At 57.3% G+C, this 16,740-nt stretch overlaps 1 protein-coding gene across 1 annotated transcript; it reads right to left on the reverse strand.

The window, feature by feature from the left end:
• Positions 1 to 4,701, reverse strand: GINS2 (GINS complex subunit 2). Its single transcript, XM_074158098.1, has 5 exons — positions 4,562 to 4,701; positions 3,449 to 3,563; positions 2,461 to 2,560; positions 1,218 to 1,344; positions 1 to 831 (listed from the first exon to the last, which is right to left on the reverse strand). Exons 1-5 carry the CDS (start codon positions 4,649 to 4,651, stop codon positions 706 to 708), a joined length of 558 nt encoding a protein of 185 aa, XP_074014199.1. The 5' UTR covers positions 4,652 to 4,701; the 3' UTR covers positions 1 to 705.
• Between the last annotated feature and the right edge of the window lie 12,039 nt (positions 4,702 to 16,740).

Here is a 16,740-nt window from a genome sequence, read left to right on the forward strand (position 1 = left end):
ATACGCACTGTTTCAGATTTAAAAAAAAAAAAACCAAAAAAAAAGTCAGACATATGATATTACAAGACAGCCTGGCTCTGGAGAGGGAAAGCCATTTTCTTTTGTCCTTCTCCAAAGAGCAGATGGATCTGCTTCCCAGCTGATCTCCCCAGCAGAGCAGCAGACACCTCTCCTTGCCGGCACATCTTCCCCCTTTTTTCAAGGCTCTGAGAAAATTCATGGCGAAGCACCGCCTGGAAATTCATTGCTTTCAAGCCAGTGTGTGGCCTGTGCTGCCCTCAGAAGTTCCCTCTATGAAGTACACCCACGCTCCCCGGGGCAGAGAGATCCGCCTGACATCATTAGACAGCAGCCAGGCGCTGGCAAGCCACCACCTGCACCCAGCAGATCTCTGAACCCAAGAGAGAGGCCACCTCTGCAAAGAGGCAGCATGTAGGAGCTGCCGGGCAGGGATGCTCCCGTGCCATCGGAAGCTCTGGAGTGATTCCCATCCGGCCGTGAGGCTGCCTGCTCTCTCCCCTGCCTGCCTGCCCGCAGCCGAGGAGGGGTTCCAGGCAGCGGAGGGGACAGGAGGCTCAGGTGGCTTCGGGACATCTGGGTGGGGAGGTGGAGGGTGGCCAGATGAAGGTCCAGGGGTGAGGAACGAAGCCTGCTTCCTTCCACTGCCCTCTCCCGGGAGGTTTGAGGGCTGGCCCGGCTCATTCCTCAGAAATCCTGGGAGTGGCTGCTCTCGCCAGGCTGAAGGTTGGTCCGGAGCTTGTACATGTGATCTAAGGCTTGAGTAAGGAAAGTCCCGGTGGTGTTGATCTCCATCAGGGTTAAGTTATCCAGCTAAAAGAGAAAAGAGGAGAATATGGGGAAACAGCCCTGCCGCAGCAGAGGATAAGGAACTCAGAAAGCAGCTCTGCGGCCCACGCTTTTCCTTCGGTGACACCCCAAGGGACGGGCCCAGCTGCCACCCCCGGCCAAGAGCAGCACACGAGGAACGAGAGCACTATTTCCCTAACGCAGGGGGAGCTGCAACCGGCCCATAAAGCGAGGTTTCAGCATATGGCTTCGGTTCCCAACTGACATACCCACAGCCCAGGAAAAACATGCCCCAACCAGCATTTTCACGAGCAGCTCTCATCAGTCACAAGCCCACACACTCGCGCGGCATCTGGAACCCTCCCAGCGTGGAGCTGGCGGAGCTCTCCCCCCACGCCTCCCCGCCGCACCTTGGCGTGAGCCTCCTGCTGCCTGACGAAACTGTCCGCAGAGAGCCGCAGCTTGGCTATCCGGGTGTCCCAGGTATCCTTCACCAGCGTCCGGATCTCGTCGGCTTTGGGGATGTTGTCGGAGGCGCTGGTGGAGGAGGAGAGAGAGAGAGAGAGAGAGGATGAGAACAGGCTGTGAGGGACTCGTATGTTATGTCACCGGTGTAAGTAATGTTGGCAGTTCTTCAGCCCTCTGAGGCATAAGCAGAGCAGTTTGCTACAGAGGGGAAAAAAAAAAAAAAAAAAAAAAAAAAAGACAATCTGCAACTCAACATTAAAATCCAGCCTGGTACTTCTGCTGCTGGGATTTTTGGGATAGTTTATTTACCCAGGAATGCTCAGCCCTGATGCAGCATCTGGTTCTCACTAGAATCCTTCTGCTCTTTAATTGCCCAGCTGGTACAAGGTACACGGAGGGCCAATAACCCGGCCAAAGTCACAGGCAGCCAGGGAATTGAAAGGACTCAGCTGCGATTAGAGCCCCAGCTCTGTGCTCTTGTGGCTCTATCAGAGAGTATTAAGTTGAAAGGACTGTACGAGTTGTGCCACATCCTCCCATTAAAGCAATTCAGCGCTGCCATAAGGACCTCGAGAGATCAGATCAATTCACAGGGACAGAGCTGTCAGGGTTATTCTAGCGTGAGGGAAGGAGCCGCACGCCAAGAGCATCATCTCCAGAGGAAAAGCCAGTGCTTAAATGACCACCCCGCCGTAATCGAGGGCTTAAAGTCAGAAGAGCCCGCGCTGAGAAAAATACCAGCCAGCACATTTTACAAGTGAAATGCCTCAGCAGGCAGGAGTTCAGGCTCGGAATATCCCTGGTCTCCTGCTTCTCAGGCTGAGGAAAGAGGAGCTTTCCTCCTGAAGGAGAGCCAAGGAAGAAGCCTGGAGGGTTTAGGCTGCTGAACAGATTGCAGCCATGGAACGTGTTGCCGATCCTCAAGGCCTCTACGCTTAGCTGCCGCTCAGTAAAGCGGCACAGCCCCAATTATCAGGCCGCAGAACAAGCAATTCCCCAAGTTACTGAAATGCAAAGTTACCATGAGAAAACTGCTGCAACGAGATCTTGGCACGCTGTGAAATAAACCTCCATTAACTCTCACTTTCCCACCGCCCTCTGGGGTTGCTGCCAACGAAAGCTTGAAAAATTGTCTATGCAAGCATGTACTCAGGCGGAAACTGTTACAATACATTTCCTACTTACTAGTTTAACAGCAGCTTTGTGAGTTCCATATAATAGGGGCTGGGCATTGGAGTGAAGGTGTCCTCTTTACGTTCCCGGTCCCGGATTTCCTCCAGCTTTTCTAAAATACAACCAGGAACAGTCAGGCATTGCCAGACCTTCAACGCTCCAGGCACAGTTTTACCACCCCCCACCCAGGAAAAGCCACGCGCTGTTTCTGTAGGACCAACTCTATGTTCAGGCTTGAATCAATGTGCGGACAGAAAAAGGTTTCTGTAATGAAGCACCCAAGGATGCTGATGAGGCCATTGAAGCCGCACTTAGCACACCATGCCGGGAGGCTGGATCTACACCAGTTTGATCCCCAAACTGATCACCTGTCAGGAAACGGTCTCTTCACCCACAAAACTAAATAGTGTGTGTGTGCCCCCGAATGGATAAAGCAGGAATGCTTGGTGCAGCTCCCCCTCTTATTGCAGCTCCATTAGCCTTTACTTCTTGTCTTTCTCAGTTTCCCTTGAAATGACAAAATGGAGGGTGCCACGGTTCTCACTTTTTACAGAGAGAGACAACCTCCCAGTTCTGATGCCCTCGAGGAAAATGATTCCGTGGAGTGAATGAACCAGTGACTAAAACACATATGCTCTCCAAGGTCTCCCTCCTCACAGAGTGACACATGAGATTCCTAAAACTCTTTCTGAACAAGCCTCGTAAGAGACGCAAGTGCTGCTCAGAAAGACCAGTGGCTGCTGCTGAAGATGAATGGCTGAGCTGCGGATTTAATCTAACCCTTGTTCTTCCTCCTCACCAGAGGAACAGAAGTTAAATACCTGAATTAACTAGGAAGATTACATCTCCTGTAAATATTAGGAATTTCAGTGGTGGAACATTAAATCCTTTTCTCAGAGTTACTGTGTGTTTGCTGAATTAAGCTTTTCACTAATGGTGAAAACCAGAGATGCTTTTGATTTCGTGTTTCTGCTCAACCCACTGAAGCTGCCGTTCTTACCAACGTCCATCCATTCTGGAGGAATCAGCCGACACTTCTGCCTCTGCTTCAGATTAATGGCCAACCAGACAGGCACTTCCACCGGCAAGCCAGGATTGAAAGGACCCAGATCTCCCTGGAAGACAAATTGGAGACAAGAATAAGGCAGCGGCGAGGGCTGGGACACTGCAGTACTCATCTGCTAATTTGGCCTCAGCCATCTCGAGAGAGTATGAGTTTCCAGGGGATTTTGAAAAGCCTGAGTCAAATAGCATCTGAATTTCCTCCTCTCGCTCCCATAATTCTTGCTCTCAGACTTTTCCTCCTCTCCCTTGAGAAGCAATAACTAACGTTTCCAGTGCATTTTCTATTTCAAAGCGTTTCACAGAAGTCACAGCCAGAAATCACATCTATCCTGGAAACGCAGCCCCCCGGGCTCGGGCTGAGGTGCTGTCAGAGGCACATGGCAGTGGATGACAGCTCGCAGCACCAGCACGGCAGATCCTGGCACCCGCTGCCACAACTTGGGGCTCAGCCCCCAGGCCCCAGCTCAGGTGCCAGGGGCAAAGGCACCGGAGAGGTGGGGGACAGCACCACCCCCTCCAAAACCTCCTGGGGGGCTGCCCTGTCCCCCCTCCCAGCCTGCTGCCCCCTCTCCTCCCCATCTCTGCCCCTGTCCCCCAATCCTTTAAATCCCCTGTCCCCATCACATCAGACCCCCAAAACCCTCCAGCTCCTTCCCCTGCCCCCTAGCCCCTCTCCCTGTTCCCAAACCCCCCAGCCTGTTCCTGACCCCTTCAGCCCCTGTTCCCCCACCTCTCCAGCTCCTGCCCCTCAATCCTAATCCCCCAGCCCCAATCCTTCCTCCAAATCCTGTCCATAAACCCCCCAAACCCTGTCCTCAGTCTCCCCAGGCTCTGTCCCTAAAAGCACCAGCTCCTGACTCCAAAACCTTGTCCCCAGGCCCTGCCCCTAATCTCCTAGAGCCCCTGACCCCCAGAGCCTGTCCCCAAACCCTCAAGGGCTGTCCCCAAACCCCCCAGCTCTCACCCCCCAAACCCCCAGGGCCTGTCCCCAAGCCCTGTCCCCAAGCCCCCCGCCAAAGCCCGCGTCCCCGTCCCCGTCCCCGCCGACCCCGATGAGGTGAATCCGGTCGAGGCTGAAGTTGGGCACGATCGTCACCAGCTCCTTCTCGGCCAGGAACTCCGCCTCGGCCGGCTCCATGCCCCCGGCGGCGCGGGGTCCCGGGCCGGCACCGAACCGGCACCGGCACCGGCACCGAACCGGAACCGGAACCGGGATCAGGACCACCGCGTGCCCGCCCTCCTTATTGGCTGGGCAGCGGCGAGGCCCCGCCCCCAGCGCCCCGCTTCCCGCCGCCGGGCGCGTTTTCGCGGTCTCCGCTTGGGGGCGGGGCCTGGAGCGGCTCGGAGCACGTTGATTGGTTTTCCTATGGGCGGTGCTGGTCGGCCATTGGTCAGCATGGCGCACCCGTTTCTGATTGGCTGTCCAACTGGCGCCGCGCTCCGGGGTCTGGGGCGGGTGGGGTGTCGCAGAGGGACCAATCCCGGTGAGCACCGGGGGCGCTCGGCCAATCAGCGCTCAGCACTTGTTGCCAGGTCGCCGCGGGGACCGCAGCGCTCCCGCCCCCGCCCTCTGCGCATCCGCGCGGCGCCCGCCGCTGGCGCCCCCTGGCGGCCGTGAGGGGCAGCGCCCCCCGGGGACACGCGTGGGGGGGACCCCGAGGCCGTGGGTGGGTGCCCCCGGGGGTCCCCTCAGCCCGGGGTGCCCTGGCGCGGTCCGAGCACCCCATCCCCGCCTGTGCACCCTCTCTCCTGTGGGACTGTCTGTCCATCAGCACGGTTGTCCCTGTGCAGCCACCCGTGCTCAGGCACTCGCCATCACTCATCCGCCCCCCCCTCCATTCATCAGCATGTCCATCCCTCCATCCTTTCATCCACCCACCCATCCATCCATACGTCCATCCTCCCACCCACTCATCCATCCACTCACGAATCCATCCACCCATTCATCCATCCACTCTTCCATGCCTCCATCCATCCATCCATCCATGCCTCCGTCCGTCCATCCATCCATCCGTGCCTCCATCCATCCATCCATCCATGCCTCCGTCCATCCACCCACCCACCCATCCATCCACTCAATCATACATCCACCCTTTCATTCACTCACCCATCCACGTCTTCACCCACCCATCAATCCACCTGCCCATCCACCCATAGCTCCATCCGTTGCTCCATCCATGGCTCCATCAATCCATCCATCTAGGCTTCCATCCATCCTCTATCCGCTTATCCATGCCTCACAGCAGCAATCAGCCCTCATCTTGCTGTCTCTCCATGCACCACATCATCCATCCCTCCATCCCAACCCCTGGGAACCTCCTGCCCACCCTCCCCCAGGGGCTGCGGGAGGAGGGTCCCACCGCCCCCCCCTTCCGTTAACCGAGCAGCCCCCGCGGTGCCACCAGCACACGCTGCGGCTCCGCCGGCCGCTCTATAAACGGCTCTGCCACGCTGCGACTCCACTTGCATGTCTTTTGCCATCTGCTGCTGTCATTAAAAAATTAAATTTCCATCTGCTTTCACACTCCCGCCTCTCCCGACGGCTCCCGGTGCCGCCGCTCCCTGGGAAGCATCGCCCCCGGCTCCCTCCCCGGGATGGGGCCGATCCGGCAGGGCCACGAGGGTGGGCTGCAGGCGACACCGAGTTCATTTTTCCCGTGCCATTTGTAACTGGTTTTTTCAATCTGGGTGGAGAGGTGGGGGCTGGTGGGGTGCACCCCGCTTGTGGCCCCCCATCCGGCACAGGGTCAGCTTCGGGATGTTTTTTGGGGGGACAACACGCCCCCCGCTCCCCCGACACAGCCCAGGGGAGCTCCCGGGGTGCTGGGTCCGGCCGATGCACATCCCGGTGGCTGCGTCTTCATGCCGGTGGAGCGGGGATGGATCCTGCCAGGCCGGTGTCCCCCTGTCCCCACGCTCAGCACTGGCTGCACGGTGGTGACCCCCCCGCCCGCCGGGACTCCCGGGACAGCGTGGTGCCCGTGGGTGTGGGCGGTGTGACGATGATGGAGGGCACGTGCAGGTGCTTCTCGCCCGAGGACGCCGCCGGGGTCCCGCTGCTGCCGTTCCCGCTGCTCACACAGGTCTTCAAGCCTGCAAGAAATGGGGGGGACACACACACCAAAGTGGGGGGGGAAGAAGATCAGGTGTGGGGCTGTAGCATTTCCCACCTCCTTACCCTCCTCCAGACCTCCATGTCCAGCTCAACCCCTTATGAGCCAACAGAGAATCCACAGCCACCCCACCCACTCCCTCCCCAGCAGCCAGGGACAGCCTTGCACCTCCTCCCCACCCTGGATTTTGGGGTGTGTGGTAGAGGTGGAGACTGTAGCACCCCCCCACTCCCGACCGCCTGCCCGCCCCCCGCCCCGGGGAGCATATAGCTTTAATCTGCTTTTTTAATCAGGAGAAAAGCCCCCGCGTGGTGCAGGCAGCAGCCAGGGAGGTTTCAGCTCTTTCCAAGCAGGAAAATGCCCGGAGGGGACAGACACTGATATTTTTAATCTCTTTTTAATTAAGGATAAAGCCCTGCCTTACATAAGGGAGCTGGAAAAACAGGGGCGGGGGGGGGGTGTCTTTTATTTCATTGCAGAGTCCAAGCTCGTCGGAGGGGTCTGGAGGCACAGGGGGATATTTTAGGGCTCCGACCTGGATTTGGGGATTTGGGGCAGGATGGGGATGCCCTGGCTGCCTCAGTTTCCCCTCTCCTGTCACCCCATTTTGGTCTGGGGGGAGTCTGTGGGAACCCCAGACCCCACTCCGCCAGCCTCACCCACAGCATCCCCGACACAAGGAGGGGGCACATGGGCGCAGGGCTCATTTTTGGGTGACGCATCCCAAACCATGCCCTCCCCAGCCAGCATCTCACAGTAGGGCTTGTGCTTGGGAAAAGCCAGGGAAGAAGCGGCCTCTGCATCTTCGAGAGGGAAGCTCGTTAGCTCCCATCCCCTAATGAACCCGGGGATGATTGATAGAGCCGCTCAGGGGTCAGCGCTGGGATGCGGAGCTAATGGGAGATGCCTTCGCCCAGGAGCATTAAAAGCTCACACTTCCCTCTCTCTGCAGACATCGCTGCCGCCATCCCCATTAAGAAAGTGAAAGTTGGGGGGGAAAGAGCAGGAAAGAAAGCTCCTGGGCTGGAATATCCCTTGGGGAGAGCAGAATAACGAAGGATGAAGGATGCTCGGGGTCAGCCTGGAGGCCGGGAGCCGGGGTACCCCGGCTCCTGGCCTCCCCGCTGACCCCGAGCATCCCATCCACGCTGGCTCTTTCCCACCTCTAAGGAAAACCCCATCTGATTTCTTGAGGGATGCCATCAGCCCAAGGATGCTCTGGAGCAAAGGATGCAGGAGCAAGTGCAGGACCAGACCCTTAAATTTTTATAGGGCTGGGGCAGGGGACGGGGAAAGCATCTCCAGGGTGATCACCTGTGGGACTTGCTTAGATGCCACCAGGATGCCAAACAACCACACCAGTCCTGCCCACTGCAAAGCTCCTCCGTGTACAACCATCCCCCAGGTGCCTTCACGGAGCAGGAGAAACCCCAACACCCACCCAAACCTACCTTTCAGGCAGGATAACTTGAGCCCCATGTTTTCATCCTCTTAGCGGGACCCAGCTCTCCAGCCCCACCGCCGGTCCTCGCCGCTGCTGCTGCAAAAGAGAGGCAAGGGTTGTGGGAAGCGACGCTGGGAGAAAGGAGAACAAACTCGACTTCTCGCTAAAAGCACGCACCTATATGTTGTATATATATATATATATATATGTATGTATGTATAGGCGCCTGGGCATAACAGGAAGCCCGGCTGCTCGGTAGCAAAAACCGCCAGTGATGTCACGGCGTTTTAGTGACTCAATCTCGGCTGCCAAGTTTCGGGAGGAACTTTTTGGGAGGGCGGAGAAGGAGCCTGTTTCTGGGTGGCGGGTGGCCCGGGGGGGTCTCATCCCGGCTTCTCCGCTCCCCAGGGTCAGCACTGCAAACTTTTGCAGGGAAGAAGGTCATGAACAGGAGGAACTGAGCTGTTATTTACGAAGGCAAGAGGCGCTTTCAGAGAGAAGCCCGAGCCCACGCGCAGGAAATAGAGGGATGCTCGGCTGCAGCATCACAGCCGGGGCCGTCTCCCTCGGGGCTGAGCCGAGCGGCCGGTGGCAGTCGGGGATGCGCTGCCTGGGAGCCTGCTGTCCTGCTCCGTTTGGGCATCCCTGGTACCCCAAGAGCTTTTGGGTGGATGATTCCCATTGCGGTACATTGCTCTTTTTAAGACGGTGAAAATTATTCTGGGCAAAAATCCCTTTACTGGGAAATCTGCATCCCTGCTGCCCATCCCTGCTGGGAAAAGCTGATTGGGATGAGGGTCAGTGAATCATTTCGGGTCTTCCAAGCTCCAGGGCCCACAGAGAGCTGAGCGAACCCTCCGTTCCCCCTGCCCGACCTCCGCCACGGCTTTACTTCACCTTTCCAAATGGAAAGCTGCTGAGGTGGGTCGGCAGCAGTCAGCAAGGGGAAGCGGGAACTTAACCTCGCTGGTTTTAATTCTGCATTTTTTTATCAGCTCCCCGCAGACACCCTGAGCCATGACCTCCCTGTGCCTGGGAAGCTGTGCCAGGGCTGGGAGCAGAGCCCCTCCGGGACCCACACTTTGCAGCTATCGCAGCAGCTGCCTAATTATCAAGAAACCTGTTTTGAGGCAAGTTCTCTGGTTTTTGGCACCTGCTGGTGGCTGACACCACCAGGCACCCCAGCTGCTCGGGACTGGAGGAGGGTTGTGCTGGGGAGACCTAGGCCCACGACGCTGGGGGGTGGTCTCCTTTGGGACCGGACCCCCGTGGCCAAGCCCTTACAGGACACAGCAGCCCCCACACCTCCCACCGCCACTGGCTCGTAGCCCTGCATCCCTGCTGTGGCTGACCACCAGCACCGGGAGAGATGCTCAGGCAGAGAAATCCCCCCCCCACCGCCGTTTCAGCACACACTCCACCGAAGAGGATTTCTGCTGGCTGGTGCTGGGGCTTCAACTTTGCTCCCGTGCCGGCACCAGGCCAAGAAGTATTTGCATTCCTGATGAGTTCACGCTCCAAAAACCCCCAGACACTCATCGCAAGCGGCACTAGAGCAGCGGCGGAGGGGGGATGCTCAACCGGCACATGGGGCTGGGGGTGCACCAGGGAGAGGGACCGAAGCCGGCCGCGGCGCTCCGAGGGGGTGACACTTACCTGGTCCCGGGAGCTGGAGACACGATGCCTGCCGTCGCATCCCACCTCCCCACCGTGCCCGGCTGCTCTCAGATGCAGGAGGGGAGCGAGGCTGGGTGGGGGGGTTCCTACTCAGGACCAGCCGTGCCTTGAGAGGGTGGGAGGAGGTTGCAGCGAGATGGCTTGGGCTTTTGCAAGGTTGGTTTCTAACCTGGTTAATCAGGTTAGCGGAGTCCCAGCTCCTCCCATCCGTCCCCCCCCTCCAGCCCCATCCAAGCCCAGCAAAGCCCTTGGGTGATGAGGAATCGCTGCTTTACTCTCACCCCACTGCACAATCCAGCCTGGTGCTGAGAGACAGAAGAGCAGGAGTGCCCCTCGCCTGCAGACAAAGCCCCCAGACCACCAAGCATCCCTACAAGCAGTTGGAGAGGCCACCAAGTGCCTAGAAAGGCAAGTACCAGTTTGGTATGAGGGTCCCACACCCAGCTCTGGCATGACCCATCGGCATCCCGGAGATCCTAATGTCTAGAGAGCAGTGATGCTCCCAGCCTCTGGAAGCATCTTCACCTTCGTCAGCTTCCAGAAACGGTCTTTTCCCCCTCCCATCTGACCTGGCAGCCTAAAAACTAGCCTGGCAGCAGAAACAGCACCAGGCAGAGGGTTTCTCACCACCCTCAGGGTGAGAACTCCGGGTTGGGTACCACCCTGCTGCGAGGATGCCTGGGCAAAGGCTCTGCCTCCAGAGCTGCTGCCTTTGCCTGCATTAGAAGCAGCCAGAGGCTTTTTCATGTTCACCTCCTCCGCAATTAAGAGGCGAGGCCCCGAGACGGCTCCTTTTCAGACAGAGCTGAAAAGCAGCGGTTCACATCCAGGGCGCCAGCGTGCGGGGAATGCCGGCTGCACATTAAACACCCTGCGGCTGCAGGCAGGAATGAGGGGAAAGCTTTGAACTTCGCCTGGAGATGGGAGCGAACCGATCCCAGGAGCTTGGGAGGTCTCCGGCAAGATCAGAGCCCCACACACAAGACCAAGCCTCGCTGGGACGGGCATAAAGAGGAGCAGAGAGGGGAAAGGGGTGGTTTTGCTCCAGTTTCTGCTGGCCCAGTCCTGCTTTGTTTGGTGAAAATCACAAATATGGAAAGGGCTGATTTCCTTCCCCACCCGGCTCCTCTGATTTATCAAATATCTGAGTTATTGCAAAGCTTCGAGCTCGAGAGGTGGGCAGACGGCACGGGGGAAAGGCTGCAGCCCCAGCTGCAGGCACCGCTCCTGAACACAGAGACCAGGGCAGAGGCGTTTGCAACCCGCGGCTCCAGTTTTGCCCCAGAAAAAAACACAAATTAAGTGGCTCATGTTTTTTTTTTTGCCTGTTCAGCTGCAAAGTCCAAGAGCTAGAGGACAAGGTTTAAACCAGAGCCTGGCAAGCCTGGTCTTTCTGGATCCCATCCCAACCTCAGCGCACACAGCATCCCACGGGGGCCAGGGACCCCTCCCCGGCAGCCCTGACTCTGCGGCACAAATCCAGCCCGAGGTGCAGAAATCCCCCCCCTCCGCATTCGCTATTTCGATGCCTCTCTCCAAAACCACCAGTTTGCTGCTGCTGGGTGAGAACAAACAGCCCCAGACCTGAGAGGGCTGGATTTAGCCTGTCCTGGAGCGGCAGTTGTTGCTAAAAACTGCAAGGGACGGAGAGCGATGGCTTGCTGCGGCAGGGAGGTAAACATAAACATCAGCCTGCTAAAATACCTGTGGTTAGCTCTGCGGGCTGCAGTACTGGCTCCAGCTGGTGTGGTGACACCCGATAAGGCACCAACACAGCATCGCACACCCCTTCCTCTCCTCACACGGGCTGGGAAACAAAGACACCCTTGGGCAAGATCACAGGGTGGGGGAGTTGGCCACCTCGAGGTGGCTGGGTACAACTTGGAGACCCTCTGGTGTGCAGTCCTGTTCACTACTGGAGAATCACAGAATGGTTCGGGTTGGAAGGGACCTTAAAGACTTGAGCTCCAACCCCTCTGCCATGGGCAGGGACACCTCCCACTAGACCAGGTTACTCAAAGCCCCCTCCAGCCTGGCCTTGAGCACCTCCAGGGATGGAGCATCCATAACTTCTCTGGGCAAAAGCCCCCAGATGACCAGCGTTAGGCAGATCAGAGTCCTGAACAGGGGAGTAGCCCCATGAGCCAGACATCCCCTTTCCACAGGCACCATGGGACCCTCACACAGCCTTGCCTCCACTCCAGGTCACCTCTGAGGAGCTCCCAGTGCCTGTGGCAGGGCCAGGGCTGGGACACACTGAGCATCAGGGCAACCAGCCAAACCCCACCATGAGCCAGCAGGCCAGGGGGAAGGAGAGGGTGGACTCCTAAAGCTTCCTTGGTGGGTTGGTATGGAGCTGGCTGACTTCTCCAGATGAAGATTTGTCTCTCCTGCCCAGGCAACCACCTTGGGCGGTCCTCTAATGTGGCCAGTGACTGGTTTCCGTTTGCCAGCTGGGCTGCTCTTCTCCCTGAGCTCAGTGCTCACCACCCACCAGCCCCATTCCTGCCCTGGTGCAGAGGAGGGTGGAGGGGGCTGAAGCACCCACGAAGGAGTGAGGATGGAGGGCAGCCTCATAACTTTGCTGGAAGGGGAAGGGCAGGGTGAGCTCACAGCTTCCCAGACACCAGAGGAACCACAGGGAAAGGGATGTATTTTGCAAACGGCGGCCACAAGACAAGCTTTGGCTGGAGAACCCGACGGAGCAGAGCCCAGAGAGCCCACCACAGAACTGCTCAGCTGGCTCCCTTGGAAGGAGCTGCTCCTGCGAGGACCAGCTGGACTGGTTTTAGAAAGGAGGGATGAGAAGCAGCTTTCTGGGTCACGGAGTCCCAGGGTCTGCTAACGCAGGCCACATGTCACCCTGGCTCCATGCTAACAGAGAAACCAGGCAGCCTGCTCCCCACTTCTGCCCTGGGCAGGGGAACAGGCTGGTCCCAGCCTGGCTCAGAAATCACCCTAGAAGGGCCACTGCATGGGACTTGCTGAAGCTGGAAGTGGCAACAAGACAGTAGGTGCTGGAAGGGGAAAAGAAACTCTCCCGGAGCCCCACGCCGGGGGGAGGCTCGCAGCCATCCAGTGCAGGCAAGCGGTACCCGGAGGGGATGCCAGGCGTGGGAAGGGAGGAGGGATGTCACGAGGAATCAGCTGAAGATGCAGGCTCCGGGGAAACTGGAGCAGCTCCAGCATTCCCCAAGCACGGGCTGTTGGCAGGACCGTCAGACCGAACAACCGGCAGGAACGGTGCAGGCGGAAAAACACCCCCCGAAGAGAATCCACGGGGCCGCGGCAGCAGCCCTCGGGAGCGAGCCAGAAGCTGCCATGGTGGCGGGTAGGAAGCGAAGGGGAAAGCAAGCACCTACCTGAAGCACAAAACCAGAGCGTGCCGGGCCCTCCTGCCAGACCTGCATCCAGAGCAAACCACCTCCCTGCTGGGCATGGATTCAGCGGGCGGCTGGGAGGCCGTGGCTGGGAATTGGCTTAGGGACCTGGCCACGACTGCCAGGCTTCTCGGCTCGCTGAGCTTCCCCGTTAATCTCGGCCCAGCTTTCCCTTTTATCCCCTGGTACAACCTCGATACATTTTTTCAATTAGGTCCATCTTTTAAGCTCCGGAGCGCATTTCTAGGAAGGGCTGCGCTGTTTCTCTTGGCCCTGGTGGGCTGATGCTGCGCAGACCGGGACATCCCTGGCACCGGTCCTGCCCGCATCCAGCTAAAGTGCTGCCACGCTGCAGCCGGCACGGCGCTGCCCGGAAGCACTCAAGGAGTTACCCGTTACCCCCAGCCCACCTACCGGGTGTTTTTTTTCCCAAAGAGCAGCATTCCCTGCCTCCCTCATCACAGCTCCGGCAGATTGCAAAGTGCCACGCTCACCACGCAGGAGCGCGGATCGCTGTCACCTTTCCCGCCGGTTTCTTTGTCGGAAAGCCCTGCCGGCAACCTGCCTCCGTTCCTCTCCGAATCCACCTCCGCCGCCTGTCACAGGGCGACGGCTGAAAACCAAAGGGAAATCTGCAGCTGGGGTGTACTTTGGGATGAGAAGGCTGGGTGAAAATGTGGTCTAAAAGTGACAGCAAAAAAAAAAAAAAAAAAAAAAAACCAACCACAAAAAACGACCAAGAAATAAATCGATGAAGTTCCTCAGCGGACACGTCGGCACAGTGAAATCACCGCCCGCTGCGGGAGGGCGATGGGTAAAGCAAACGAGGAATTTGCAGGGCAGGAGCACGGTGTGCCGAGATGCTTCACTTGAGTGGGGAGTAACAAAGCCCGGGCAGGGTGGGAAGGAAGGAGATTGCCCAGCCCGGTCCGCCCGATCGGGACCAGCTCCCTACAGCTCCTACAGGCAAGGGTGGGCGACTCGGGTCCCGCTCCAGGAGCGGAATTAAAACCCAAACCAGAGGCGCAGTTCACAAATGCAGGCTGAGAGCATTTCCCCTTGAGGCCACTTTCCAAGCTGCAGTCAACCGCAAGTCCACCCGGCTAACAGCCTCCTCCATTAGCATTGGCATGCTCTTTCCGCGTGGGCAATGCCCTCCACCCCAGCATCTCCAGACCTTTCACAAATAGCAGCAGAGTGCAGCGATTAGGCCTCGAGCCAGGGAGCAAAGAGACCCGGCTTTGCTTCCTGCATCTGTCACTGTCACCTCTCCCCGGTGCGCATCTCTGCCGCTTCGGTAAGGAATTCTCGAGGGCGGGGGGGGGCACCTCTCACGGTGCATCTCCAACGCGGAGCAGGGCTGGGCTCTGCACATCTGTCCGCTCCCGGCTCCAGCTGTGCCAGGCAAAGAGGTTGTGGCTCCTCCGTCCTGCCAGCCCGACCGCTCGCCTGCTTCCTGCACCAGCTCTAGTGAGCCGAAACAGGTTAGGCGGGAGGTCTGCACTCCTTTTCACGCTGACATAGGCTGAGGGAACATCCCCCCGAGCAGCTCAGCCGGCAGAGGGGAGGAGGGAAGGGGGAAGAACTCCAGTGGCAGACTGCTTCACTGGCTGAGCGAAGGAAAAAAAGACCCTAAAGCCCTCATATACACAGAACAACGAGCTCAGGGAGAACACGGCACCAGCACGTTCCCTGGGAAGAGTTATCCCACTCGTGAGCGTGAAAAGCTGATCAAAGACACCCCTTGGCTCTTGTCACCCACCTGCCCTTCCCACTCGTGACACCACACAAGCCAGGAGGGACAGAGACCGTTCCTGACACGCACCTAACCCCAACCAGCCACCGATTCTCCAAGGAATTTTAAGGCGAAAATTAACTCCCAAACTCTCTGCTCCCTTCTGGGTTTCTCAAGCTGGATCTGTATGTGGAGCTTTTGACCACAGCTGGAAGTGCCCCAGGCCATCAGCTGGTGGCACACCTGGGGACACACCTCGTGGCTGCCTCGGTCTCAGGTCACTCTGATCCTTGATTTCAAACCAAATGGGAGCTTGAAGCAACATGCGCTCAAGGCTCTTCCTTCTCCTCCTTGTGACTAAAGGATTCCAGGTGAGCACTCACATGGATCCAGCAAAGTGTAGCATGAGTTCTCCCACTCAGAAACCCAAGCACTCTGGACTGGTATTTTCAGATACTTGCTGGGTCTGTTTATTACTGTTTTGAAATATTAGGGTTGCGAGTGGAGAAGAGAACCCCACATGGGAATAATTTTGCACTTCCAAGTGCTTGACGTCCTGTGGATGAGGTGAAGAGCTGGGAGTTAAACATCTGGGCAGGCAAATGCCAAATCCCAAAATCTTGGTGAATAGGGGGAAAAAAAAAAAAATTAATCCTACGCATCATTAATTGTTAACAAGACAAAAAAAAGAGTAAGACACGCATTCACAGTGCTGTCTTCCCAGCTATCACGAGGGCTGCAGCAACTGGGACACATATGCTTTCCCCAAGATTTCTTCCCCCAGAAGTTTTAAAAGCATTTACCTTGAATTCCTCCGATGAATCCAACCAATCCGCCGGCCGGGAAACCAGCATTTGCTCCTGCAGGCAAGTTTGGTACATCAGCAGGAAAGGGGAACACAGCCTTCCCCGAGCCCGGCAGCTTCCTCGTTCTTTCACAAGAGCCACCGTGGCTGCAGCCTGCCTATGCTTTATGAAATTGCTGCCTTTTGTCCAGCCTTCAAAGCAAATAGGACAGGTGAGATAAGATCTGAGCACCGCAGCGCCTGTCCTTTTTGCTTAAAGCCAGCCTGGGCTTCCACCGGTGGCAAAACACTCAAAGGACCTCATTTAAAAGCAAACAGAAGATTAAAAAAAAAAAAAAAAAGGGGAAAGACAAGGCATTAAAAGCTGCTCCCCTTCCAGCAACGTGTCTCAACGGTTAGTCACAGGGAGCGTTTCCATCGGGTTACAGACTGATGATACACATTTTGCTTTGTCTTACAAGGGTGAGGGGGGAGAGATTAGACTGCATTAGCATATACACGATCAAAGCTTGATTACGACATCTAGTTCCAAAGAATACGAGAACAAGAAATGCATTTCCTGTGGCTCAGGAGACAGACCAGCGTATACGGCAGCGCTGACAGTCTCACGTAAGACGTCTCGCCACGGTAACATCTGCCTCTGGAACAATCGGTTAGATTTCAGGAGGTGTTTGTACAAAGCACAAAAGTCCTCTTCCTGCAACGTGGGCCGTTTCCAGAGTCTACGCCGAACGTATACCGTGGACATCTTTTCAAACAGCCAGGGATGTGTAGTAAAACAGCCACAGGAACGTGTTTGTCTTGCTGCTTGTGAGCTAGATACATGTTTTCCTCGAAAAAGTGAAAACATTTTTCCTTTCCTGCAAGCGTATCCGACTCACACGTAGGAAAGGCTCTTGACTAAGCGCCAGTCCCTTTTGTAACCCCCATCACACCTTACTACCGCACAGCGGGGAGACAAACCCGACCCTTCAAATCTTCATCTCCTCCTTGGGACAGGGAGTCAACCTCAGACCTTGCCTCGTGGCATCTGAACCGCCGGGAACTCTGCAGCGGGACCCCACTGGAGGCAT

Source organism: Numenius arquata, chromosome 13 (assembly GCF_964106895.1).
Source record: "Numenius arquata chromosome 13, bNumArq3.hap1.1, whole genome shotgun sequence".
Lineage (NCBI taxonomy): Eukaryota > Metazoa > Chordata > Aves > Charadriiformes > Scolopacidae > Numenius > Numenius arquata.